The sequence below is a fragment of the Pteropus medius genome, unplaced genomic scaffold (assembly GCF_902729225.1).
Source record: "Pteropus medius unplaced genomic scaffold, Ma_sr-lr_union100, whole genome shotgun sequence".
Lineage (NCBI taxonomy): Eukaryota > Metazoa > Chordata > Mammalia > Chiroptera > Pteropodidae > Pteropus > Pteropus medius.
In genome coordinates this window covers 12,149,112-12,175,842 of record NW_024340696.1, presented here as the reverse complement: position 1 = coordinate 12,175,842, position 26,731 = coordinate 12,149,112, and the positions used below count along the sequence as shown (strand labels likewise).

The 26,731-nt window shown below is 46.6% G+C and overlaps 1 protein-coding gene across 4 annotated transcripts in view; it reads right to left on the bottom strand.

Moving 5' to 3' along the window:
• LDLRAD3 (low density lipoprotein receptor class A domain containing 3) overlaps positions 1-26,731 on the bottom strand; it is a 213,138-nt gene that overhangs the window by 136,383 nt on the left and 50,024 nt on the right. Inside the window, exons 1-2 of one of the 4 annotated variants that reach the window (XM_039867135.1) lie at positions 16,701-16,919; positions 10,617-10,763 (exon numbers count right to left, since the gene is read on the bottom strand). The exons of 1 other annotated variant lie outside the window; for it this stretch is intronic. In XM_039867135.1, the coding sequence (XP_039723069.1) occupies positions 10,617-10,704 (88 nt within the window). In that variant the 5' untranslated portion in view covers positions 10,705-10,763; positions 16,701-16,919. Of the gene's footprint in view, positions 1-10,616; positions 10,764-16,409; positions 16,429-16,700; positions 16,920-26,731 lie in introns of those variants that run through there. 2 more of the 4 variants (XM_039867145.1, XM_039867118.1) reach the window with 2 other exon arrangements.

The following is a 26,731-nucleotide window of genomic DNA, read 5'->3' as shown; positions in this document are numbered from 1 at the left end:
AGCCTTAACTAAATAATAAAACAAAACTTTCTAAGAACTGAGAGCTTCGGTGTCTTCAGAAATGAAAGACTTGCTCTCCTCCTGGCAGACACTAAACTGGACAGATTCCTCCCAGTTTTTTTCTAGGCTCCAGGATGCCTTACCTCTCTCCCCCAGCCGGAGAGTCTGGGGTCTTCTGTCCCAGCTCCAAGGGAGGGGGCACTAGGACCCCAGGTAGAAAGTCTGATTCTTCTCACTTTATGACGGTGGTTGATTGGGCTTGAGAGCATGGAGAGACAGGATGCCCAGCCCGCTCGCATGGCAGTTTTATGCAGGTCACCCATGGAGTTGGCATGGGGCTCCCCTACCCTGGGGTGCCCCACAACACACTCCTCAAAATCGGGCTATCACAAGGCCCCAGGGTCTTGTCTTCTGAAAATGGTTCAGGGAAGGGGAGATGCTCATTTTGACTGATGTGCAGCTGATCTGGACAGTAGCAATATTTCTGAAACAAAATGGTCCAACTTCCTTAGCTCAGACAACAGAATCTGCGAAGCATCATCCAGCCCACCCTCGACCACAGGAGCCCAAGAGAGCCTGGATCAAAAGTGCTCTGGCAACTCTAGGGAATAATGCATCGCAGGGGGAGGGAGAAAATACGAAGATGGAAACACGTATTTTAAGTGCCTGCTATGCACCAGCCATCTGCACTGACACATCAGATTATCACACTCCCCTTTGACAGACCTACTCCCATTGTGCAGATGAAGAAACTGAGGCTCCAAGAAGGGAAGTAGCTAGCCAGTGGCAGAGATGGGATGTAAACCAAAAATGAGACTCCATACTGCCATTAAGAGTACTAACATTTACTGAGCACTTACTATGTGCCAGGTCTGTATGAAGGGTTTTCAAGGTTTTAGCTCATTCAAGCCTCACAAAAATCCCATGAGATTTAAAGAAACTGAGGCTTACGTACCTTGCCCAGGTCCCACAGCTCACACGTGATGGAGCCAGGATGCAACGCAGGTAGTGTGGCTTCGGAGCCAGGGCCCTCCCGCTCCGCACCCGCCTCCCGTCCTCAAGCCCAGCACGCGAAGGGAAACACACACTTATGGTATATTATATGGTTACCTACTCGGGAATGTCAGCACCCTTGATTGAAAGAAACATCCTGCGTTAACGATCAGAGAAAGTCACAGACATTTCATTGACTCCAAGATGCCCCCGATTGTGAGGTTCGCCACTCTTTTATGTATAACTCAGAAAGAAAAAACATTAAACCTGGACACCATGTTTTCTTATCCCATCACTTACAGGAGGCATTTCTGAGATCTGAAAATGGGAAAAGAGGTGCGTGTTACAATTAAATACTGGAGGCCCCTGAATGGGCAAGACGGTAAAACGCATAACAGAAGCAGGGCGGAAACAAGGTTCTCTGAGTGCAGAATATCCAAATGCTAAATCTGACTTTTCAAGAAAACCTGATAATCCCAATTTTATGTGCAAGTTTTAGAAACACTGGCAACTAATTTGAGTTTTTAGTGTCTTTGTGCAGAAGGCACGGCTGTTCCATCTGGCCGGGAGCCCTCCCAGCTTCCTCCCAGGTGGACTGCCAGGCAGAGAGCTGCAGGCATCAGTTTAGTTACTGCACGTCCCACCCCCTGGTTTTTAAAGGCACAGAAGTCTCACGGGTGGCCACACGCACGAACTGGCGTTCCTTTCTTCCTCATGAAAGTGGCCAAAATCAAGGTGCCAGGTGACAGAAGTTAAGACTACATATAGCTGGCTTTTCTTTTTTACTATTTATTTATTTATTTTCTCATATAAAACACTCCTCCCAGGCTTCCAAACCATTCCTGTTCTATTGACACATCTGGTCCTGTTCCATGACCACTCTGCTATATAAAAAGGAGGGTAACATAAATAACAATGAAATTCCCAAACGGATGCAGCAAGCATCCACACAGCATGGAGATGAGTGTAAAGGCCTTGTCCTGTAGTAGCTGCTGTGCACAGGGCACCCCACCTTTCCAACAGGTACCCGGTGTAGTTGGTTATTTGCGTCCTGGACCTGTGAACACAACCTTATTTGGAAATAGGGTTTTTGCATACATAATGAAGTTAAGATGAGGTCATGTTGGATTAAGGTGGACCCTAATCCAATTATAGGCATCCTTTCAAGAAGAGGGAAACTTGGACACAGAGACAGATGCACAGGGAGAATGCCACGTGATGACAGAGGCAGAAGTTGGAGTATTGCATCTACAAGCGGAAGAAGCCAAGGAATGCCGGCAAGGAAGCAAGGAAGGAGCCTCCCCTAGAGCCTTCTGGGAAAGCACGGTCTTGTCGACACCATGATGTCAGACATCTAGTTCTAGAACTGTGAGAGCATAGATTTCTATTGTTCTAAGCCATCCTTTGGGGGCATTTTGTTCCATCAACCCTAACGAACTAATATACCCAGAGAGTTTCAGAGCCGTTTGTATTTCTCTGCCTAGTGCTGGCCTCTTCAAACAGCTACTTTTTTTTCCCTTTTAGGAAAAGTTTATACAAGGTCAAATTCATGTTAGGTCAAGTGTAGTCCGACGAGCCGGAAGTGACTCTACGTAGCTGTCAGGTGACAAGCTGGGAATTTATGCTGTGCTTCCAACATCTGGACTGCAAGTCTTTCCTACCATCAGCACAGGCACAAAGAGCACATCTGGAGGCGGGGGAAGGATCTGGAAGTCCGTAACCTCTACAAGTTCTAGACCGAAGACCTGGCTGCAGGGAGCAGTTCTGGTTTCAGGCCAGCGTAATAAAGGTGGAGACTGGAGAAGACAGTTCAAGCCGTGAAGCAAAAAACCATCATCGAAATCCACTCAGGTGCTTAACTGTGTGGGGCTCCAGCAGAGTTGGGAGTAAGCCAACAGTGGCCACTCTGGTTGGTGGGGAACAACTGCAGACTCATTCAGAGGTCACCCTACTGAATGCAAGAAAGCTACCTCCAAACCCAGCCCCCACCCCCAGGGACCCAGAGAGCCTGGCTGGCCCCCGAATATCTGTTTCCTTCCCTTCTGTACCAGCTTCAGTGTCTGGCTGGCTCCCTGGAGCTCTAAGCTGGAGAATTTCATAACTGCTCATGACTGTGTGTTCAAGACTCTCTCAAGTGAAAAGAAGATGTTGACCTAGCCAAGGAAGGTGTTTCTATGGCTCAGGCTTTCAAAGTGAGAGCAGGAAGGGAAGGGGTGGAAGACAAGGGAAAGTGTGGCTCTAGGGAGGCCGGGCATGGGTTCGGCTAGAGCAGTAACCTCTAGCACTTTCCCAGTCAGGAATGTCACAGCGACTTCGGTTTGAGGATAATGTCATTAGCATTTATTGAAAGAATAACGTCAGTTAGCACTTCCCTAATGCTTAACCCAAACCAGCCACCCAGCTCCAAGCCTCATATACATAACTCATTTAAGACAGTGCTCAGTAGTTCAACAGAACTGATCTTCGGCCTGTTTGCACCAGGAAACAGGGCCTACTGCTTAAAGCCAGCTCGTTTCTAACTGGCTTATGGCCTGGACATAGCACATATCACTGGAGTGGCTACTGCTGTTATCCTCATCTTACAAAGGAGGAAAAAGGTGTAAAGTGAGGGAAAATGGTGACCAGGGGTCACCAGAGGTCACACAAAAAGGCTGGGGTTAGAACCCAGCCCTGTCTGGCCCCCAAGCCCCAGTTTTTAAGCACAGAATTTATAGTTTCGCATTTGAGATGGAAGAAATTGTGAAGTGCGAGGCATGCCCGGTATTACCTGAAATGTTTAAAAACAAATACACAAAGAAAATGACTAAGTTAGAAAAGAGGCAACATTAACGCACACACACACAGGTCTTGGATTTCTTCTGTATGATGAGCGCTGTGGGGAAGGTGTGTTTTCATTCTGAAGTGTTCAGCGGAGACGGCATTAAATCACAGTGATATTCTCTAGACCCTTTTAAGAGCCAGTTTTGTTTTCTGAAGTGCAACTTCTTCAGAAGCCTTTTGAAATTCAGCACTTAGCAACAGCTTGCCAGAACCAAGACCTGGAAAAAAGGGACACCTCGATCACATGACCAGGCAGTGTGCCCAAGCAGAAATGGAGGGCATGACTCTTCCGCAGAGGCCTGGCACTATGGCAGGGGATCGGAGGTTAATAAAAGAAGGCCTGCATCTACCGGGCCGAGCCAGCCCACCGAAACCCAAATGGCTTTAACTGTCCCCAGGAAGTATATTAGTTCCCTAGGACTGCCAAAGGAAGTACCATAAACTGAGTGGCTTTAAGCAATAGAAATTTATTCTCTCACATTTCTGGAGGCCAGAAGTCTGCAATCAAGGGGTCGGCAGGGCCATGCTGCCTCTGTGACTCTGGGTAGAATCTTTCCCTGCCTCTTTGTAGTTTCTGGTGGCAGCTGTCAATTCTTGGCATTCCGCGGCTTGCAGCTGCATCATTCCATTCTCTGCCCCTACTGTCACATGGCCTTCTTCCCTCATAGCTCCACACTGTCTTCTTATGAGGACACCAGTCTTACTGGATTAAGGGCCCACTCGATTCCAGTGTGACCTCATTTAAACTAAGCACATCCACAATGCTCACGTTTCCAAATAAAGTCACTTTCTGAAGTACTGGGGGTTAGAGTGTTGACATATCTTTTTGGGGGACACAATTCAACCCATAGCAGTAAGGTTCTTACTTTCATATTGTTTAAAAAAAAAAACAGCAGCAGGATGTCTACGAATGCCTTCCTGTGGGACAGCTGTCACTCACTATATAACAACGTTTAAAAAGCAAGCTAGAGGATGGGTAGACGGCAGGATGAGTTTGTGAGGGCTGTGATAAGGAAGTGCCACAACTGGTGACTTCAACAGAAATGGATTGTCTCACAGGTCTAGAAGCCAGAAGTATGAAATCAAGGTGTCGGCAGGACTGGTTCCTTCTGAGGGCTGTGAGGAAGGATTTGTTCTGGGCCTCTCTCCCTGACTTGCAGATGGTCATCTTCTATGTCCGTTCACATTTTCTTTCCTCTGCATGTATCTGTGCATCTAAATGTCCCCCTTTATACGAGGACACAGTCGTATCATCCTAATGACCTCATTTTAATTTGATTAACTCTATAAAGACCCAATCTCCAAATGAGGCCACATTCTGAGGTGTTGGGTGTTGGGTCTTCCATGTATAAATGGAGAGGTGTGGGGATGGAACACAAGTCAACAATGGAGTTTTGCCAATTTTGCTTTACCCACGACTGAAGGTAAAGAATAAACCCCGCTGTGGCTGCATCTAGTTCATGGACAACTGCCATCCTAGGCCACAGAAAGTCAGCTGTCACCATCCCATTCTCTGAGAAAAGATAGAGCAGCCTAAGAAGAAGCAAACCATATCCATCCTTTAGGAACTTCCTGATTTCCTGGGAGCATAGCGTGTGAGCCAAACATTAGGTGCCTTGGTGAAATAGCTGAATTACTGCTAAAGTTTGGAAAGCATAAGAACTCAGAATCCAGTTTTTTCCCTCATCTCTCTTTGCCCTGTGGTGGTACCAGGTTTAAAAGAAAATGTTATGTGTGGCGCCACCTGGAGGCAGAAAATGAGAAGGACGATGAAAAGAACAGAGGAAGCGTTTCTGCCCCCACGACTCTCCCCTTTTATATTTCTTGGTGATCGTTGTTCCAAACTTGCCCTCTCAACCCTAGTTCATGGATCTGCCATCATACTTGAGCTCTTAAAAGTCATGCTCAAGAAATGGCTGGGAACAGAAAAGCAAATAAAATTTAAATTCCATTTTTGCACCTATTTGGATGTCTTTGGACTTTGAGATTCAGCAAAATTTTATCATTTGACAAGATCCTTGAATTTACCCCCATCTCTTTTTCCTTGCCCTCCCTGCCCCAACACACACACACACACACACACACACACACACACACACACACACACACACCGTCTGTACATGCTTGGTCAAAGATATCAATCAACATAATTTTCCCAAGAAGAAAATGAACCACCTTGTGACCAGAATCTCAAACCTTCACAATTTCTCCCCCATTTGGTTAGGACGCAGAAAGGGCAGCTACAATCCAACACAAAGCTGGAAGAAGATGTTAAGACTCTTGACTTCGGGCCACATGTGGGTTCTGGAAATTTGGACTGCCACCTTATTATTAAACCAAGAGGCAGTAAGTAATGAAAGTATGGTGTCTTCTTTCAGAGACTCACAGGACTAACAACCATTTTAGACATCATTTACACAGAAAAAAAACATCAGCAACATTTCTTAATTTTTTTAAACAGGCTGATTAGTCATTAAAACTTCGAATAGAATCTCATTCAGTAAAGTAACACAGATCCGTGTAGAGAAAGGCCGGGCCCACTGGTGGCCTCTGGAGGAGGAAGGGGAAGGGGCCTTACTCTCTGGAACAATAGGCAAGCTCTGTGTAATCTCTGTGGCTCATTTTCCGCATCTGCAGATAATGACAGTCCCTTCCTCATAAGGTTTGTGACAATCAAACGAGTTAACATAACGTAACGTGTCTGCAACATTGCAGCCCAGAGGAAGCTCAAGTAAGGGCACATCGCAATTAGTGTTTTCATAAAGCTTCCATGTTTTTCTAAAACGCATCTCTATTTCTTTTGTTACAAAAAAAAGTTATTTAGATAAACAACTCTTTAGGGCACGCCACTCATCAAGAGCAGAAATACACTCAAACTATCCCAAAATGAGCCTCTACTCTCAAAACTCGAAGAGAGAGGTTCCCCAGATTCATGAGGTGGAAAATTGAATGACTCAACCCAGGTGGAAATTTATTCTAGTCCATTAACAGATATTTCACAAAGTCAGAAATACAACTAGTAAACAGGGGTATGGGAAAACATTCAACCTCTGTAGAAAATAAAAAATAAATATGAAAACACATAACTGTTTTCAAACTATTAAATAAACCAGAAAAAAATATTTTTTAAGATATTTATTACCCAATGCTGCCAAGACTAAAACAAAGTCGGAATTCTCACACGCTGCCAGTGGCCGAGCAAGCTGGTGCCAACCTGCCACAGGACAAGTGCGCAGCCTGTATCGAGGGCCCGAAAAGGCCTCTGTCCTTCAACCCAGTGTTTCATCTCTGAGAATCTAGATTAGATTAAGAGAGTTTCCCAAAGGAGAGCCACGCCCACCCTCATGTGCACAACAGTGAACACCATTTCTAACGGTGAAAAACTGGAAACAACATAAATGCCAAAAAATGAGTAAATAAACTATACTGCATCAAATGAATGGACTGTTTAAGCCATAAAAATGATAAAGAGAAATATTTTAAAAAGCATAGAAAATAGAAAATATTAAAATGCTGAAATGTTACCTGGAAAAAAAAATCAAAATATAAAAATGTATATCCATGGTTATTACAGCTGGGCAAAGCCTGAATGAAAACATCTAAGATGCTAACAGTTCTGTTAGAGCAGTGACTGTGTGTGATTCTGTTTTTTTATCCTCCTTGTTTCCAAAATTTTTACAATATGTTATTTCATTCCCTTTATGATAAAAAAAAAATAAGTTTCTCTCTCCCTATCTTACAAAAATCTCTCCTCTGCCGTGGATGCAGAATAAGCTGCTCACTGCCTCACACCCCACCATGAAACCCCTCTCTGGGCTCTTCTCTCACTCCTTGAAAACAGCAAGAATTCTCCTTGTTTAAGTATATTATCTCCTAAACACCGAAGCTGTTTCATAGGGCACTTGGGGCAATCACCCCTCTATGGTGAGACCATCAGCCACCTTCACTCTCTTCTCCGTAAGTACCGAGTTGTTCCAAGGAATCCAAGATAAGGCTTTGTAACTTCTGAGCAAGACACGAGAGGAGGTGGCACAAATTCTAAACCGGCCACTCTCGGGGTGCCCTTGAAAAGATGGTCTACTGAGTACCCTGGAGACCTCAGCTCAGCCCATCCTGGCTCTGGCTGAAACAGTCTTGTGTCCTCTGGGGATGTATAAATTCCTTAATGGACACTAAACATTTTGATCGGCGAAGTAAAAAAACAAGAGACTTAAACACCCAACGGCAGGAGAACCGTTAGGTTGCAGTGTGTGTCCGCTTGATGGAACAGTAGGCAACCTCACAAAACAACAATTATAAATGCTAAATATGGTAATGTGGCAAAGGGACTCCAATGGGAAGCAGAAAAAAGCGAGTACTCAATCACAGGTCCCCATGACAATCACAGGTCCCCATGACAATCACCAGACAGAAGGGTCTGTGCAGACTGACCAACAGGTAACGCTTCATGATTGCAAGTCACCACACCCAGGCGCTGTGCTGTGTGCGTGATGTGCATTCGAACTTCACAGCGATGTTTATTGGAAGTCTTTTATTCTCATTTTGGAGAGGAAGGAATTGGAGCACCAGGAGGTTAAGGAATTCTCATTTAAGCCTCCAAAGGCTAAGGTGTAGAATAGGCTGGTAACTTTCCTAAGACCACATAGCAAGGGAGGAGTGGGGCGGGAGGGCGGAAGGGTGGGCGAGGTTTGGACATCCGGGTGCTCACATCCAAGACTCCTAGACTGGAAGGCAATGTGTAAGAAATTTAAAATGCAAATAGATCTTATTTTACAAAATGACTTCTTTTCCTTCCCTCTATTGTCTAAACCTTCTAGCGTTTCTGTTTTTATCATTTAAAGACACACACACACACACACACACACCGCGCACACACACACACACACACAAAGGCAACAGAGAGGATTTTTTCAATGCATGTGTTTGTGTGTATGGTTTTTTAAAATTATGTTTTGATTGACAGACTAAATATATGTCAATCAAGTCTCCGCTACACTTGGAGGTTAAGGGTAGGAAATGAGGAGGAAAAAAATGATGGCCAACAGCCAAGGTGACACGGTTCCAAACTAAACGAGCAGCGCCGGGCAGCTGCCCGCACCATCCTATGTTCTCTCTCCACCACCTCCTCCAGTTTGCACATGAATTCTGAAATCATGGCTCTGGACTGAATGTCAGAGGATGCTAATATCACACAGCTGGTACTAACAAAGCTGGAAATAAAACAAGTTTCAACTTCCAGCCCCACATTCTTCCAGACTTATCTGTGCTGAATATTCATTCCCTTCCCCACGAAGGACAATTTGCATTTACTGGAGTTCAAATACAGACCTCATCCTAAAAATGGTCATTCTGCATATTTGTATAGCGTTAATAATGCTCAAAACTGGACACATGCTATCTCATTTGATACTCAAATGACAAATATTAAATGTCTAGTAATTTTGAAGCCATGCTAGAAACAGAAAAGGCTGAAATAGATGCAATACTTTTTTAAAAACTCTGCGAAACTAAAAATGCATTATGTATAGTGGTCTATACAGAAAAAATCATGCAACAAACAAAATGAAACAGTTCCCATCAAAAAACATACTCCCAGTCCCTACCCCTGAAAACTTCTCTGAAGAGCGGGGGTAGGCAGCAAGAATGCTAGACCCCTTGCACAGGTGAGGGGCCAGTCTCAGAGTGCACAGCTCGCCCAGGAGCATCCCACGAAGGTGGGGGTGGCTGGCTCTGAAGGTAGACTCCAAACCCAGTGCTCCTTCCCCTGGGTCAACAGATTGGGCCCCAAATCCCAGTACCAGCTCTGTTAAAAGTTCAGATAATCGGGCCCTCCTCAGCCACATCCTCAGCTGGCTTCTAGAGAGACAGCAGCTGGAGAGCCAGAACCCTCAGTTCTCCTGTCAGAAAGGCCCTGTGGCCCACTGCCCAAAGCCCAGGAAAGAGGCAAGGACCATTGTCCAGCTGTGTGGTCCCCAAGAAGCCACCCACGAGATAACCCCAGGTCCCAGCACTCATCAAGTGCGCTTCCCACCTGCCAGGGTGCCACAGCCAGGCTCACTCTGTGGCACCAAACTCTGGCAAGGAAGAGGGGCATGGACAGGGAGCAGGAGTAGTGGACCCCTGGATGCCCCTCCACTCACAGCCCAGGGGCCTCCTTTCTCATAGGTCACCCCTCACCCAAATCTCACATATATTTTGGGGGCACAAAACGGGTAAGAGACTGAAAAGGAGGTGGGGTGGCGAGGATCAGAGAAGATTCCCTCTCCCTACCCCTGCCCCAAGGCCCTGGTGGTACCCGTTTGAAGATGATGCCCGGGTCTTTTTGGCAGAGGAAAGGAGCACGTGGAAGCAAATTACTTCTAGTCAGTACCAACTCCATGCTGGATCCTTGACATGATGCTACACCTTACTTAATCGTCAAGAACACTGCATGAGGTACGAGATGTGCGAGATGGTTACCAGCCTGAGCCTCGGGGTCAGGCAGCCCTGGGTTCAAATCCAGGTCAGCTGCTTCTTGGTTAGTAGATACTGCAGGTACATAACCTCTGGGTCTCAGATTCCTCGTGTGCAAAGTGAAGGCAATGACAGTCCTGCAGAGTGAGGGTTAGGAGAGCCTGGTGGAGGGGTCCTCTGCTCTCCCAGAGCTGTGGCTCCGTCCCCACCAAGACTCCTGTTTCTGCACAGGCCATGCTCCTCTGAGAAAGAGCTCTGGAGTGGAGAGGGCAGGACTGCTGGCCATGAGGGTGGGGCCTCCTCCGCTGCCCCAGCACCCCCTCCCCGGCCCGGCAGGGCCCAGCACTCACGGCACTCCTTCTCGTCGCTCTTGTCGAAGCAGTCGGGCAGCCCGTCGCACTGCCAGGCGCCCGGGATGCACCGCCCGTTGCTGCACATGAAGTTGCCCGGAATGTTGCACTCGTTGGTGAAGTTGTTCCCAGGGAGCAGCTGGCTCTCTGTGGGACAGAGGGGACAGAGAGGTCAGCCGGCACGGCGACGGTGGCAAGGACCCGAGCCCCTCGACCGAAAGGGCTCTGGTTTGGCATGGGCTGTGTGGGTGAGGCTTCCAGTAGGTGACTTGATCGCTTTGGGCCTCAGTTTCCTCATCTGTGAAATGGAATGAGAAATTACACCTGGGGATTCTGAGAGGACTTGAGGGAGAAATAAGGGGAAAGCCCTTAGTAGGTGCCTGGCACATATTAGGTGCTCACTGACTTTACTTCTTTCTCTGTCAAAAGGATTAGTTGAAAATCCAAATGTTTTTCCTGGCCATCATCAGTGACTAAAAATGAAGGTTTCAAGACAGTGGTGATGGAGCGCTGGACTCCCAAAGCCTCCGGCAGTAGGGACTGCGGGCTCCTGCCAGGTCTCAGACTCTGTGGTCTTACAATCACAGAATCCTTGAACTTGGGCCAAGTGGATATTGGCAGATAACTTCATTTTAGAAAATGGAAGCCCCAGCCCACAAAATCGATCCACCTAAGGTTGCACAGGGAGGAAAGACCAAACTGAAACTGAAGTCAGGCCTCTAAGCCCACGAGAACTCCAAGGTCACTGAACTACTTGCCAAGAGTTCCTGGAGGTTTAAAACCAAGCCCCAAGTTTAGATGAAACTCCAGTGAATAGTCAGAAAAATGCCAGGGCTCTCACTCGAAAGTGGTAACTCTTAGTCTAGAAAGCAGAGAAGCAGAGAAGGCCAGGAGCGTGGGGGAGGGGCGTGGGATTCATCCACCAATGCACGCCGGGGGCGGATTGTCAAGGGAGCCAGAATCTGATCAATCCCATCAGTCTGAGCCAGAGCGACCAATGACTGGGAGAGAAGGAGCCACCTGGAAGTAAAATGGTCTTAGAAAAGAAGAAGAAGAAGAAAAAAAAAAGACCCGTCTCTCCAGGGCGTCCTCCTGAGTCATGGGTGAGCATTTACTGAACATTTATGACCAGATACTTGTGCTAGGTCCTAAATATGCGGAGATGAAACACAGGGCTGGGAAGGCACACCGGGTACCAATGGTTTTATTGTCATGGACTAAGAGGGGTGTCAGGACCTGCCTGGACGTAGCAGGGGGAGAGGGGCCCATGATCCTCTTTCACAAGCTTTGCCAAAAAGAAGCATCTTATTCCAAATCCTTCACGTCACATCTTTCACACTCCTATCCTTTACGGGTGCTATTCTTTTTACCTGGAATGCCCTTCGACCCGTGGGGGTCTCCTAGTAAATCCCTACAGACCTATTAGCATACAACCTCTATGCTGCCCTCCCTCTGAAGTGTTCCTGACTTCACTAGGCAGAAAAGAGCACTTACTCTGCTGTGTGGGTACGGTGCTACTGGGGTGAGACTGAACATATCTGACAGCTGGAACAAGTAGGCAACAACTAACTGGGAAGGACAGTCACAGGCGAGCAGCACCACGTCAGCCCAGGTGCCACGGATGTCACTGCAGACCAGCTGCGCCCCTGTACTCAACTAATAACGTACATGCCCGTCTCCCTACTAAAAGCGAGTTTTCGTATTTCAGAGTTCACGGAAGAATTCTAGAAAAGCAGCTACAGTGAGGGGCCTCTGCAAGAACCAAGTCCTGAATGCTAGTCTCCAAAGCCATAACTCTAGCCCAGGTCGCCACCATTGCTCACTAGAGTTACTGCCACAATCACCTAACCTGGCCTCCCCGTGGCCAGATTGACCTTTCTAAAGAGCAAATCGCATCATGATCTTTCCCTTTACTTTAAAAAGCCACAGAATGGTTCCTCGCCGTTCTTAAGATAAAGTCAAAATTCAAGGCATTGAAGAAAAGAGGTGGCATTTGCAGTGGACGCTCATAGGTACAGAGATAGAACGTTGAGGGCCCTTCAGGCCTAGAGAAAGACAGCAAAGGCACAGTACAAAAAGGCTCAACCCAGGGCAGTGAAAGGTCTGGAATAAAAAATATGCAGCTGTGATTGTTAGGAATTGTGAACATACAGTGCCACTATATCATCAATTCTATCACTAAGTCAGACATCACTAATCACGGCACTCGGTCCGTTGAGCCCACACTCAACACCAGAATCCTTCTTAAGACTGGACTCTGAAAGCCACCACCCACCCCGAGAAGAATATGAACGCAAGTCACTATCTCTGGGGGAGGGCTCAGGATGGCAGAGTAGGAATTATAAGGGACACTTAGAAGGAAAGGCAGGTGCTGGATCCCGGCCAGACATGGAGTGCACAACCCAGAAAATCCCACGCAGTGCAGCTGTCTCCGAACGACTGCTCTGGGCTCCGCCGGCTCACAGGGAGCTCTTCAGGGCTCCAGAACGCAACTGTCACTCTGTTTTGTCGGGAAATCACCTCCACTTGCTTTCGTAGAGCTAGCTCCTCAAAGAGAAGTCCCCTGGAAAAGTCACCGCAACTGCGAAATCGTGTTCTGATAAACAGATTTCCGGAGGCGGAACATCGGCCAGATTAGATTCCAAAGCGCTTGCTCTGAGAGTCGGTGGGCTGGCGGCACATGGGCTTGACGAATGAAAGGGTGTGATGCAGAGACTAAACACCACATCTGTTACACACAGGTGGTCCTGCCAGCCACAGGCTCAAAGCTTTACGGACAGGACCAGAGATCCCCAGAGCCCGGTGAATGATAACACAGAGGAACGTTCTTCGTGTGCTTCTGAGCAACTTCATTACATATGCAGGGGGCACAGAGCCTGTACTTTGGGGAAGTGACAGTATCATCACACTAAAATGCATGAAGAAAAACCAAGGCAGAGAAAGGTTAAAGTTCCATTGATTCTGTCTTCAAAAATCTTCCTCAAACTCATCCAGTGTGCCTTGGTCAACTGGCACCACCTCTTGTCCCCTTTAAACTAGTGGTTCTCATCACAGGGCGATTTTGCCTACATGCACCCCCACCGCAAGGGGACATACAGCAGGATGTGGAGACATTTTTGGTTGTGGTATCTGGTGGGTAGAGATCAGGAATGCTGCTGCATGACTACAACGCACAGGGCAGCCCTCGCAACCAAGACCCACCAAGCCTGAAATGTCCATGGGACCGAAGCTGAGAAATCCTGCCTTAAACCAACCTTCCAATTTTCACTTCTCACTGTCCCCAGTTCTGTCTCCTCACAGCAGAGGGAGATTTTACTGATGGATTTTACTGATGCTACTGATGGCTTCTCAGTGCCTTTATAGTAAATCTAAAACTCCTGCCATGGTTTACAAGGCCTGCATCCAAGCCTCTCTCAGCCCCCCTTCCCTACTCCTCCTTTCAAAGTCATTTCCAACCATTTCCTCAGACTTAAATGTCCCTCCTGCAGTGAGGCCTCCGTACGTGCCGTTCAGTGACCCCAATTCTTCCACCCACCTTTTACCTGGTGCTGCAGGTATTATGAGCTGAACTGTGTCCTCCCGAAACTCATATGTTGAAGTCCCAACCCCTCGTACCTCAGAATGAGACTGAATTCAGAGACAGGGCCTTTAAAGAGGTGGTTAAGATGAAATGAGGCTGTGAGGGTGGGCCCTGATCCGATATGGCTGGGGTCTTATACGAAGAGATTAAGATGCAGATACACACAGAGGGGATGCCAGCTGAAGAGACACAGGAGAAGATGGCCATCTGCAGGATAAGATGACAGGCCTAAAAAGAAACCAAGCCTGCCTATACTTTCATCTCAGACTTCTCACTTCCAGAAGTGTCAGAAAGTAAATTTCTATCATTTAAACCATTCAATCTCAGGTACTTTGTAATAGTGGCCCTAGCAAACTAATCCATCTGGCTAGTCTCATTTTATCCTTCGGACCTCAGCTTTACATCGCTTACTCTGAGACCCTTAAGTTGACACCCAACCTAAAGCTGGTCCCCCTTGTTTTTCATTCTGGTAGTGTCCCCTGTTCTCCTTTATCCCAACTTGTGCTGACTGATGTGTCTGTACTATCTCCCCACTAGACTGCACGCCCCCAGAGAGCAGAAGGGCACTGCTTCATTCAGTTCTGCGTCGTTCCCATCCGGTGTTCAGTATGTCCCCAATAAATATGTGTGGATGCTCTAAAAAGAACACCAAGTGTTACTGACTTATCCCATCCCTAGCACTGTTCCTTAGAAAGTTCTATTCACCCGCTGCCTCATCCTCCTCAAAGGCGAGTGGGATCTGTACATATATAGTTAAAAATAAGGTACATGGGGGTGTCTGGATTTGTGCAAGTAAACTGCTACCCTGTCTGCTTTTAAAGAGGTGAGAAATCTTTTCTGCTCGACAGCAGGACTTTCTACTGGCTGAAATATTTATCTCATCTCAGTGTCTTGGGACCCATTTAGAATCCAAAAAGACAAGCATTAGCACAAAGTTGGCTAGCTGGGGTTATTCCTCCTCCCTTTTCTTTTTTTCATTAAGCTGAAAAATGAAAAAGAGTTACCCATTTTCACTGCACCACATCACTTACTTAAAATAACTGTACCATCTGCACCGAGAATGAAAAAAAAAAGTCCCAAGTCCTCCCCCACTGGGCAAAGGCAAATAGTCTGCTACAGCAGCTTCTTCCAAAATTTCTGGCACCCACAAATTTATATTCGATGAGGAGGCCAAGTTTGGGGCAACTGCAAAAACTCAGACAGCTGGAACTGGCAGTTAGTGATGTTGACTTTTCCAGCTGAGAAATGGGAATTCTAGCAGCCAGAGTCCTCCACATTCTCACCTCCCCCTCTGCCAATCTTCTGCCCCCCGGGGATATCCCTTGTCATGATGCAACAGAGAGCTGACATCTGCAAACTATTGACAGGCCCTGCTTTCAGATTTCTGTCCAATCAACTTTGTTTTTCTCCTTTGCTTCCTTGACAAGCCTGTCTGCAGGCTCCATGAACAACAAAGCAAGATACATAAACATATGCACAGACACATACGGCTTAGTGTTCCATTTTGCAGATCTTAAATAGATCTTCCCTAAAAACTCCCCAGAGAATTAATACACCTCTTGCCACCGCCTGGTGCCAACAGCCATAACATTATGAGGCCACTGAAAACAACCATCTGTTTTCCTTCTGACTCACTTCAAACACACACATACATGCCATGCACAGGTAAAGTGCTGAGGGAGCTGGTCCGCAGTGATCTGTCTGTAAACACCCTAGAAAAATCCCAAAAGTCCCTTCGACTGCAGACAGCTCTACATGGTGGCATCTGCATCGGATGGAATGAGAGACTTTTGTCCCAAGCACCTGCCAGAGCTATTTGGTTCTCATCGAACAAACTGCTTCCTGCTAGAGTCTTGCTAAGGGGAACATGCCGGCTGTCACCAAGAAGGGAGCAGTCATGTGTGGATGTCTGAACCTAAAGTGAGGATGTGTTGCTGGCTCCAAGCACCTGAGCACAGCCAGGTCTCCAGCTCTGTCTAGACTACACAACGCCCTGCCCTGTGAGCTCATTCCAGCAGCCCCAGCCTCTGTTTACCCATCTGTTCAAAGAAGAAATTGGTGAGAAAGTATAAAATGACTCATCGTTCAGCCCATTTACAGATTTCATATTTGCACAGATTTCATATTTACACATAAGGTGTATCATCTTTATCCCTGATGGAAGATCTAGTATTATTTTACTGCAGGAACAATTAACGGACGGAGCAAGTCACCTGGGCAGGGAGTGAGCCTAGCTGTCTGCTCGGTGTCTGTACTTCATGCTGCTTTTTTGTTTGCTTCTCCCGTGAAATGCAAAACAGCAACCGTTACAAAATGATAAATGCTTTGTTTCCTTCTCAAAATGAGCTGGCAAAGAAAGCTAATGGCGAGTATTAATGAGAAAAGCAAAAAAAAAAAAAGTTAAAAAGTCTAGGAATAGGATAGTTCTTTACCAGGAAATAGCTTTATAAATTATTTTTGTCCTGTATTTATAGCCTCATTAAGAGCCCGAAGCTGTTACTTACATTTTTTAGTTATGCTTCATTGCGTTTCATGAGGAAAATTATGTCGGAGTGACATTAACGTCGTGGGGATTTGCAGAGCTGCCCGCATGTAGCCGGAGCAAGGTCCGAGGTCCAAGCTCGGGGGCTGGACAGCAGCACTGGAGGACATTGCTCTTCAGGATGCTGACCCTCAGGGGCGGGCAGTGGGCCCCGCCCACCCTCATCCCCATCCCGGAACAGCCCTTCGGAAACCGGTCATCACCAACTTTTCACTGGGGAAGATGGAACAGCTGCCGAAGCTCTTCCCACGGCAGGAGTCTAACGTCCGCGCTCTTCTTAGTCCATCACTACAGCTCTATGCAACAGGCACCACGCCTGTTTTGAAGAGGAGGAAACAAAGACTGGAGAAGTCCTTTGCCCACGGTCACACAGCTACAACGGGGGCCTGCACACTCTATAAAAGGCCAGAGAATGAATATTTTAGGCTCTGCAGGTCAGGTGGCCGAATTAAAGACATTGTATAAGGGCTTATATGAGAGGGAAAAAAAAAATCCTACAAAATTTTTATTGATGAAATTCAAAAGAGTATCTTAATAACTGAGAACAATTTTCCCGCAATACAAGCCTATGAACGAGAAGAATGAAATCCTTCGCGGGGGGCGGGTGACTGAGGTTCAAAGTTGGTGTTCGCTATCATCAAAATCTATTGCAAATGTTTAATTTTTATTTTTGACCATTTAAAAATTTAAAAACCGTTCTTAGCCCGGGGACGTGGGCCATGCATGGTTTACCGACTTCTGAGCGGAAGATGGTAGATCTGCCTAAAACGACAAAATGGCAAGAGAGCCGATTCGAAGGCACGTCCTCTCTACCCCATCGCACCCACCACACTCTGAAATGATCCCTGTGGTTTAATGGCTGCTCCCCTCACCAGGAAGGCAGGGACTTTGGCTGTCCTGCTCCCCGCTGTGTCTTCAACAACTAGCAAGTGCCAGGAACCCAGCACTCAGCAAATGCTTGCTGACTGAGTCGGGGAATGGAAGCCAATGGCTCCTGAGGACCCTTCCATTCTCACAGTCCCTAGTTCTGTGAATTTATCTAAACCCTACTGGAATCCATTTACGTTTCTGTGCAAAATACAATGGATAAGTGAGACTGGGTCTGCAGAACACTCCTGAGCTCCTAGGGGGAAAGGAACAGATGGGAAGGACTTCCAGGTGAACATTTACGAGTGCTCACACATCCATGTCCTCGGCTGCATGTCGGGCCTGGGTGAGAACCTGGAGCAGAAGCTGTCCCCCCCATGCGCTGTCTTTTCAACTTTAATCAGCAGCAGCAGCAGGAAGCTCAAATCAGGCAGTGGAGCTACACTGAAGAGGACAACTTTATGACCAATTTTATCAGGCTTGAAGATAAGCAAGGCTTGTGAGAGGGCCAATCAACCCTGCACTTCAGCACCTCTCAGAAACAGCCACCCAGTCAAGAAGGATTTTGCTCCGAACCCAAGTTCGGCCCAGCCCTATCTGCCCAGGGACGGTCGCAATAATTCCTACAGTCACTGGGAACTGTTCTGCAGCCTATATTCTCCTCTGTGCAGAGACACCCAGGCAGGGGGAGCACAGAATACCAAAGCAAATTAAGGAATAAGGGCAGAAAAGTTGAATGAGTTTCATTTAGGTCCAAAAGCATATCTTCGTGAGCTCAAGGTAAGGAAGACTCTCTGGAATAAGACTCAGAAAAGCACAGGCCATAAAGACTGATAAATACTAAAATGTACAACTGCATGAAAAGATACGATAAACAAATTTCAAAGATATGCCACTAACTAGAAGACGGTATCTGCCACGTATATAACGCACAAAGATCGATATCTAGGATTTTCTTACAAGACTACATAAGAAAAATTAGGTGACCCAATGGAAAAGTGGACAGAGCATATGAATGGGTACTGTCACTGATGAGCAAACTCAGACAGCCACTTAATATGCACTCAAGCTCACTTGTAATCAAAGAATGATTAACAAAACAAGGAAGTTCTCTTTCACACCCATCAGACGTGCAAAATTTTTAAGTCTGACAATCTCAAGTGGTGAGAGGATGTGGAGCTACGGGAACTCACAGGCTGCCCGTGGGAGAGGAACGCAGAAGAGCCGTTTGGCAATTCCTAGGGAAGCTGAAGACGCTTCCTACCCTTCCACCCAGCCGACCCTCTCCTGCACCTGCACTACGCCTGGGGGAAAATGTGCCAGATACAAGAGCCTGAGAACATTCACGGCAGCGCTACTACTAACATAAAGCTAGCTGCAAGACACATACGAAATGTTCATCAAAAGAGAATAAATGAAAAATCGGGGTACATTCACACAATGGAATACTACTGAGAGCTTCAATTTACTAGACTGGGATGGCATGAATTAACACGGAAAAATTTGAGAAACCTAACATCGTGGAAAAAAACAAGTTGAAGAGGATCACTTAAATCAGGCTTGAAAAATTACTACTTCAATGGCTACATACAGATGTAAACATAGTTTTGAAAATGTACAGGAAAGAAAAATAATAAATTCAAGAGATCAGTTACATCCTGGCGAATGGGATCACAGGGTACACAATGAACTTCGAGACTGGAAGACTTTTTTTCTTCAAAATAATCTGAAGCAAGCAAGACGAAATATCAGAATTCCACGGAGCTGGGTGGAAGGCACGCGGGCTTTTTCTGTGTGATTCTTGGTACTTTTCTCCACCCTTTAAAAAAGTTTCATTAATAAAATTTATTATAAAGAACAAAAATTACGCTAATATTTGAGAAAAACCTATGAAAGACATATGGAACTATTTACCACTAATATTCTAGCTTCAAAAACCCCATCAGCTAGGAAAGTATGAGAGATAAAAAGGAGGCAAGTGTTCATACTGGGGGAAAAAAACAGCCAACGCAAGGCCGTCCATCTGGGAGATTCGGTCTATTACGAACTCTTTTCATTTTCTGAAAGGCAGCAACAGTTGCAGGGGAGCAGCGGATTGTGCAGGAAAAAAAATAAACACATCTCACAAGATAGGTTTACACACCCAACTTATTAAGCTGTGACATTCCAAAAATAAGAATAGCCAGGCCTAACGAGAAGATCAGATATTTTTTAAATAAGGGTGGGAAGAGCCGCAGTAAAGCTGTCTTTCTCAGAATAGTCCATGCCATCTGTCTCCTTTGCCCCTCAGCATGCGGCTGCAGAAGGCTAAGCAAAGATGGCCTTGGTTGAGGCAGCCAAGGTTGTGATTTGACACAGCCACATGCCCAATTCTCTTGTCACTATAACTAGCTGTGTGACTTCAGATGAGTGAATTACCCTCTCTGAGCTAAAATTTTCCATTTGTAAAACTGTGGTAACCCTGCCACCTGGGCAGGGTTGCTAAGGTATAGAGAAATATAATTTATCTATCTATCTATCTAAATAGATAAAGGGATAAAGTAAAGTAAATAGATGGCATATGCTTGGGGTTCAATAACTAGTATCAGCATTTGTTACTTCTTCTTTCCATCTGCACACTCTCCCTGGCTGCCCTCATAAAGCTGGTACTGTCAGTGGTACTCAGACAAGGCTGGGGCCCTTTTCTCCCTTTGATTCCATAGAAAGGGTACAGCCTCGGTAGGCGGTAAGCCTGCTGGAAATGAGGTTGGCTAGCTGAGACCCATGGTCACTTAGGTCCAAGAAAGTATAGTTTGGGGACAGACACCAGGTTGTAAGAACACAGTTAAGGAGTTCACAGTGCGACCTGGCTGTGTGTCTTCTAACACACGAAGCCTCGGTTTGGTTATTCCTAGGAAACAGTGAGCCCTGCTTAGATCATTCCTCGAGCTCATGAACAGCAGCCAAACTATAAACATGACCCCACCTTCCAGACAAGGTGGTTATGAAGCAAGTCAAGAGAAAGACACATGGGATTCACCACTGGAATCTGGGGGTGTCGTTCTATCTCCCTGGGTCTCAGTTTCCCTGTGTGCAAAGTAAGGCGGTAATAGATGACATCCACATTCCATTTCAACGCTCAACTTGGTATTCTCGTTTGTGTGGACACATACCCAGTCCTCATGGCAGGCAAACCCTCACCATCTGCCCGTCCCAGATATATCCTTCAGCATTTAAATTGAACACCTAGGACTTAACCAGGGCTCCTCCCCCAAAGAACCAAAAGCATCTCTGCCAGGCAGGTGGCAAAGGTAGCTCCTCCTTTGTAAATACAGAGAGACTAAGACCCACAGATCGACCAGCCTGGCCAAAGGTGGGGCTGGAGCTGGCCAGAGAAGCCAGGTTTCCAGGGCCTGAATGACACTTGGTCCCTGCCTCTGCACTTCAGAACTGACCTGCTCCGTCATCTGCTGGGAGGCGGCTGGTCCCTCACTGCCCTGGACAGGAGAAAATCACCTCCAAAGGGCCAGGAATCTGACCTGCCCCCTCTTCCCTATAGATTCATGGTCCTCTCCAGTTCACCGCCATTACCCACAGCCTTTCATATGTCTCAGCAGGTTTGGCTTATCACTTCCGATTAGGAGAGGAATGCTGCCAGGAAAATAAAACACATAAAACTGGTATCACTAAGCAAGGCAGGAATATATATTAACCCGGTGCGTCTTTTTACATTTTCTTTAGCAGCTTTAAGCCATTAAACTGGTCCATCTCGCTTCTACAATCTGGTCACGCGGATGCCCTGCCCTGGTGCTGAGCCCGACGACAGGCCCTCCATAATGAGGAATTAGCTGACTTCTTGAGCAAATGACATTTGTACATCTAGCAAGCGCCAGCGTCAGGCAGTATTTACTGCCGGAGTCCCCGTGTCTGTATGCACATCTGAATGAGTACAGCTTTCCCAGGGAGCAATTTACATCTGCAAGAGACTTGTCGGATTTGGTAAATCAAAGGGCTGGAACCGTGCAGACTAACCTGTTCGGGTTTTCCAGATCGCGGAGGTTAGCTTCTGACAGTGCAGAAAACAAAGCAAATTAAAAATTAAAGAAGGATTATAGCGCTCGTCTCACTCAGTGGCCCACAGACTCTGAATTCAAATTCCACTCCTTCCAAACTCAGGGACGGGCTTAACTCCTCAGTGCCTCGGTCTCCTCATTCCTCCCCTATAAAATGGAGTTGGACCCAGCGCAACCTGGATAAGCTACCTGGGTAACTGAAGGGCTGTTCGTCCATCACTCACAAAAACTTCTCAAGAAAAAAAAATACATACACACACACACACACACACACACACACACACACACACACACACAGACAAACACACACTAATAGAGGCCATAAGATTAGCCAGAGTTCATTTGTTACGGGTATTATTATTCACTATTAAAGATGTACTATTATATAAAGACTAGGCGTAATGTAGGTACATAACACGTCATTACACCAGACATACCATTATTATATAGTCCATGATTAATCCTTAGAGGAAGGGTGAGCTCAAGTGTAAAAGGACCCACTTCAGACTGAACACAACAGAATCCTACCAGGTGAGATGAGAGATCAGGAGAAGAAATCTGCTCGTTAAGAAACGATTTTTCAATACAGCGTGGCTCCAACTCAGATCACTGCAGTGCTGAGAGGGGCAGCTCAACACCTGCACACTGGACAGAAGTCAATCAATGACATGATTAAGCTTTCAATAGGTTCGAACCCTACAGTCTGTGCCACCTTCGATCCCCTGACATCCAGCTGGTTCCTGCCCCCTCTTCTTTCCTGACTCTGTCCTCACAAAGTGACCAGTGGCCTCCCAAGCCTCCCAATCACTCAGTCCAAAGGTTACTTTTCAATCTCGGCCTTATGTACAATTCTGTTGCTTTGGACCAAATGGATCACTCCCTCCTTCTGAAACTCCATTCCCTTAGCCTCCCCTACCCCACCCCATTCCTCACCCCACCTCACCCCCGCCCACAGCTGGCTCCCTGAACATTCCTCCAAAGGGTCCTCTCCCTCCACCCATCCCTCAATTGCCTTCAGACTTCTGCTTCCTGTCTGCTTCAGAGAGAGATACGCTGTCCCTGGATAAGCCACCTCATCTCCCACGAGGTTCAACCTCCAACTCAGCTGACTCCCTTTCAATTCCACAGAGGGATGGAAGGTAGGATGGATGGAGGAATGGAAGAAGGCAATCTTCATCTCTAGATTAGCTAGAGCTTAAACCAATAATTCTGCATGACTCAAAATAAAAAATTCAAAAGTAGCCCAATACTTTAGACCATAACCTCAGCAAGGAAGAGCCTGCCTCCAGTACTCCTGGGCACAAGGACTCCATCTACATACGACATGGGCTATCAGCAATATCTGACACCGCTGCCCAGGAGGCTAATCCACCATTCTATGATGACCTATTTTCTCAGAGCCAGCTCATAAGATATCAAGGTTGGACGCAGGTTATGGGGGAGACAGGGGCGCGGAGAGGAACCAGGTCCGGGTGCATCTAATTGCTGAAAACACCCACAAGAGCCGGCCCACTATTTCTGCTCTGCCTTGCGTTGGAGGCGGTCCCAGTCAAGCCTTCAGGCCTCCATCCACAGGGAGGTTGATTTCCCCTCTCCCCACAGTGATTCCCAAACCATAAGCACCCTACTCTCGGCCTTTGTTTGTTTCTCTCTGTATCCAGGGAGTAGTGACAGCTGCACCAAAGACAGTGGCATTTTGGGCTGGGATTGTCACCCAGAGCAGGCAAAGAAGCAAGCCCCATGCTGCGGAAGGCAGCGAGGGTGGTCTGGCCGAATGAAGGGACCTGAGAGGGCTTCGGTCAAGGGTCTGCCTCTGCCATCGCTCACCACAGGGAGCACTGGGAACGCGGCCGCCAGCTATCGCCATTTCTGGCAGCCCTGCCACCCTCTGAACAAACAGCCCAGTTTGTTTACCAATAGGAAACGTGGCAACCCTCCAGAGGTGCTGGACATGAAGAGAAGAACACTGGCTCCCCGAGAACCTGCCAAGAGGGTTTAGGCAGCAACACCGATCTAGGGCATACCAGTGGAATAAAGAAGCCTAACGAACCAGAACTGCCAACACAGCGCAAGAGACTCTCCCTGTCTCTTTTATTGATCAGCTGCCTTTATGCTAAAGATATGACAGGCCACGGTTTTTAAGAGAAAACGAGGCAAAGGATCCAGCTTCTCACTGAATGTCCACGATAATCAGCTCTGACAGGAGCCAAACCCTGCCTGGCACCGCTCACTTTCCACTTCACATCACGATCCACCCTGCGCTGCACAAATGATAATACATTTACAGACAGCCGGGACTCTCTGGCCAGGAGGAAAAAATTCACCTAATTAAATAAAAAACAAAACAGAAAACCAAAACCTTTAACCAGTGCCAAAAAAAAAAGACTATTTGATCTTTTATGGCGCTTTGAAGCCAGGAATACCAATCAGGATGGGTTTTTTCCCCTAAATGTATCTTTTAAAACAATCTTCTGTGTCCCTAATTGCAAAGAACTCCTTAAAAATCAATAAGAAAATTGTAAACAAACCAAGAGAAAGAGGAGTTAAAGGAAATAAACAAGCATGTCAGAAAAAATAAAGATGGCTAATAAATGAAAAGATGCGAATAAAGGAAAAGATGCACCGGTTGACCAAATGCAAGTGGAAATGCCATTTTTAAAAGCAATCTAATCAGCAAAAGTTGAAAAGATGGAGAATATGGTGAGCAGGCATGGATGTGAGGAAACTGGCACTGTCCTGCTACTGGTGAGGGCATGAATTGGTACACGCTCTCCACGGCCCCCTGGCAGTACCCAGCACTAGTCAGTGCGACCTTACCTTTGGACTCACCAATTCCATTTTTAGGAATCTAGCCTTAAGAATATATAAATGCATAGAGAAACCTGCAGAAAGTTGTTTTTTGTGTTTTTTTTTTTTCAGTATTTATCAAAGCTCAAAAGAACTTAAATGTCCACCAACAGGGAGATGGGTAAATGTGCTATGGCATATCCATACCAGAAAACTGCAGCCTCTAAGAACCAGGAGCCAGAGGCACCGACATGGAAGAACACCCACCATGAGGTCAGAGGGGGAAGGCAAGCCGCAGATCATGTACGGTGTAATCCCAAAAGTTGTGTTTATTTCTCTCTAGAGACGTACGTGATCATTTAGAGGCACCTGCGTTTACGGTTATCTCTGCAATGGCCTAGAACATACACTCTGAGCGAAGGAACTGAGAGGTCCTTTAAGAATGTGGGTATATTTTCTACTGGTGTCTTTGCTTCAAAAATAACTTCTTAAAACATCATCATAGTAAATATGCCTGGAGAACCTGGGGGAGGGATTGCACAGCACTGCTCATTATCAAAACGAACATGGCGGGAGGAGAGAGAGGGAGGGAGGGAGGGAGGGAGTGACTGGCTCCATTAAATTGAAGAAGCAAAAGCCAATAGGGAAAGGTCATCCTTTCCCTATTTACAAACTATAAAAAAGACAAAACTGTCCTTGAAACTTACGAGAAACAGGTTTGGGTAAGAGTACTTCTACATAGTTTTGAAACCAATAGTCCCAAACAAAAAGTTTCTTTAAAAAGTTTTTTTTTTTCTGAACAGGGACTCACTTGGGAAAACCTGTGGATGGCTGCTCCTTAATGAGTTATTCTGGGGAGCTGCCTAAGGCCTATACTCCCTTTTATTATTCCCTTTTAGAACACACATATATTCTACAGAAGTGACTATGAGCCACCTTCCCTTGGCCACATGTCTCCACTCCCTCCTCCTCACGAGAGACCCTCACCCTGGTGGCCACTGTGGGAGTGTCGGGGGCTCTGACTGATTAATGGATAGAAATAGAATTTGTCCTCTTGTGAGGAATGTAGCATGGCTCTCCAAGGCCTGCTTGCACTCACTGTAAGCCCACAATTATGGCTTGCTGGACTCCCGCTTTCACGCCACTGGATCTTCCAGGTGGCATCGGGCCACGCTTTCTGCTGGAAGACAAAAGAGCTCATTCAAGGGCATCTGGAGAGAGTGCTGGAGCCTGCAGCCCAAGGCTGATGGGGTGTCTCGTCGCCAAGGTTTCGGAGTTGTCCTCGAAACCTAAGTGGGTGGAGGGTCATCCCACAACCCGCCTCCTGGAAAAGGGGGTGGAAAGTAGAAGTTTTTTAATGCTGAGCAAAGGGAGCCAGGCACTCTTATTCTTGCCAGTTCAAAACCAGGCAAAAGTGATCTATGACGCTGGGAATCGGTCTGGGCGGTGGGGGACCAGGCAAAGGCATGGTGAGGACTCTGGGGTGTTAGTAACGTTCCGTTTCTTGATCTGAGCACTGCTTCCCCAGATGTGTTTACTTCATAAAAATTCATGGAACTCCCCACTTAACATCTGTGTGCTTTTCAGTATGTACGTTAAATTTCTATAAAAAGTTTACTCAAATAACTAAAGAAAATCTTTTGAACATGTAGTTGGCTCATACGCATCTTCTCTGGAGTCGGGCTGACTCTCTCCTTTCTTCCTTCCACCGTCTGAGCCACCAGCAAATTCACTGGTCCAAGTCACGCCAAGTCTGAGAGTCCACACTGCCACACCCTGGTGGCAGGTAGGAGACTGGCAGTGTGAGGAGGGGGAAGGTCCAGCATTTATTTTTAATTGATTTGCTCATTTTCCCCTAATATCAAAATAATCCTACCCCTTTTCCCTAGTGCCCAAAATGGCATCAGCCACACCCTGATAAGCCACAAGCATGCAAATTTCTTAGGCCTGGCACAAGGCTCTGTAGTCCCATCTACTGAAGCTGGCTGAAGAACAAGCTTCTGGGAAGCGTTTGGAAAAGTCTGCACAGTTGCTCCAGATCTCGTTCCAAAAGAGATCTGAACCAGGGGTGGGACTCTCCTAGAGGTCAATGCCATCTCTCATTATCTCCCACTTCACTCCCCAAACTTCTCTGGGGTTATTCTTGGCTATCAGGGATATTAGGGGGTCTTCAATGAACTTTTCCATTTGGTTAGTTTGGTGGTTTCCCCCTTTTTGTTAAATAAAAAGGTGCTTTGTTTGTCTTTGACAAAAAGAAATACGTCAACTTTATAGAAAATTATACAGA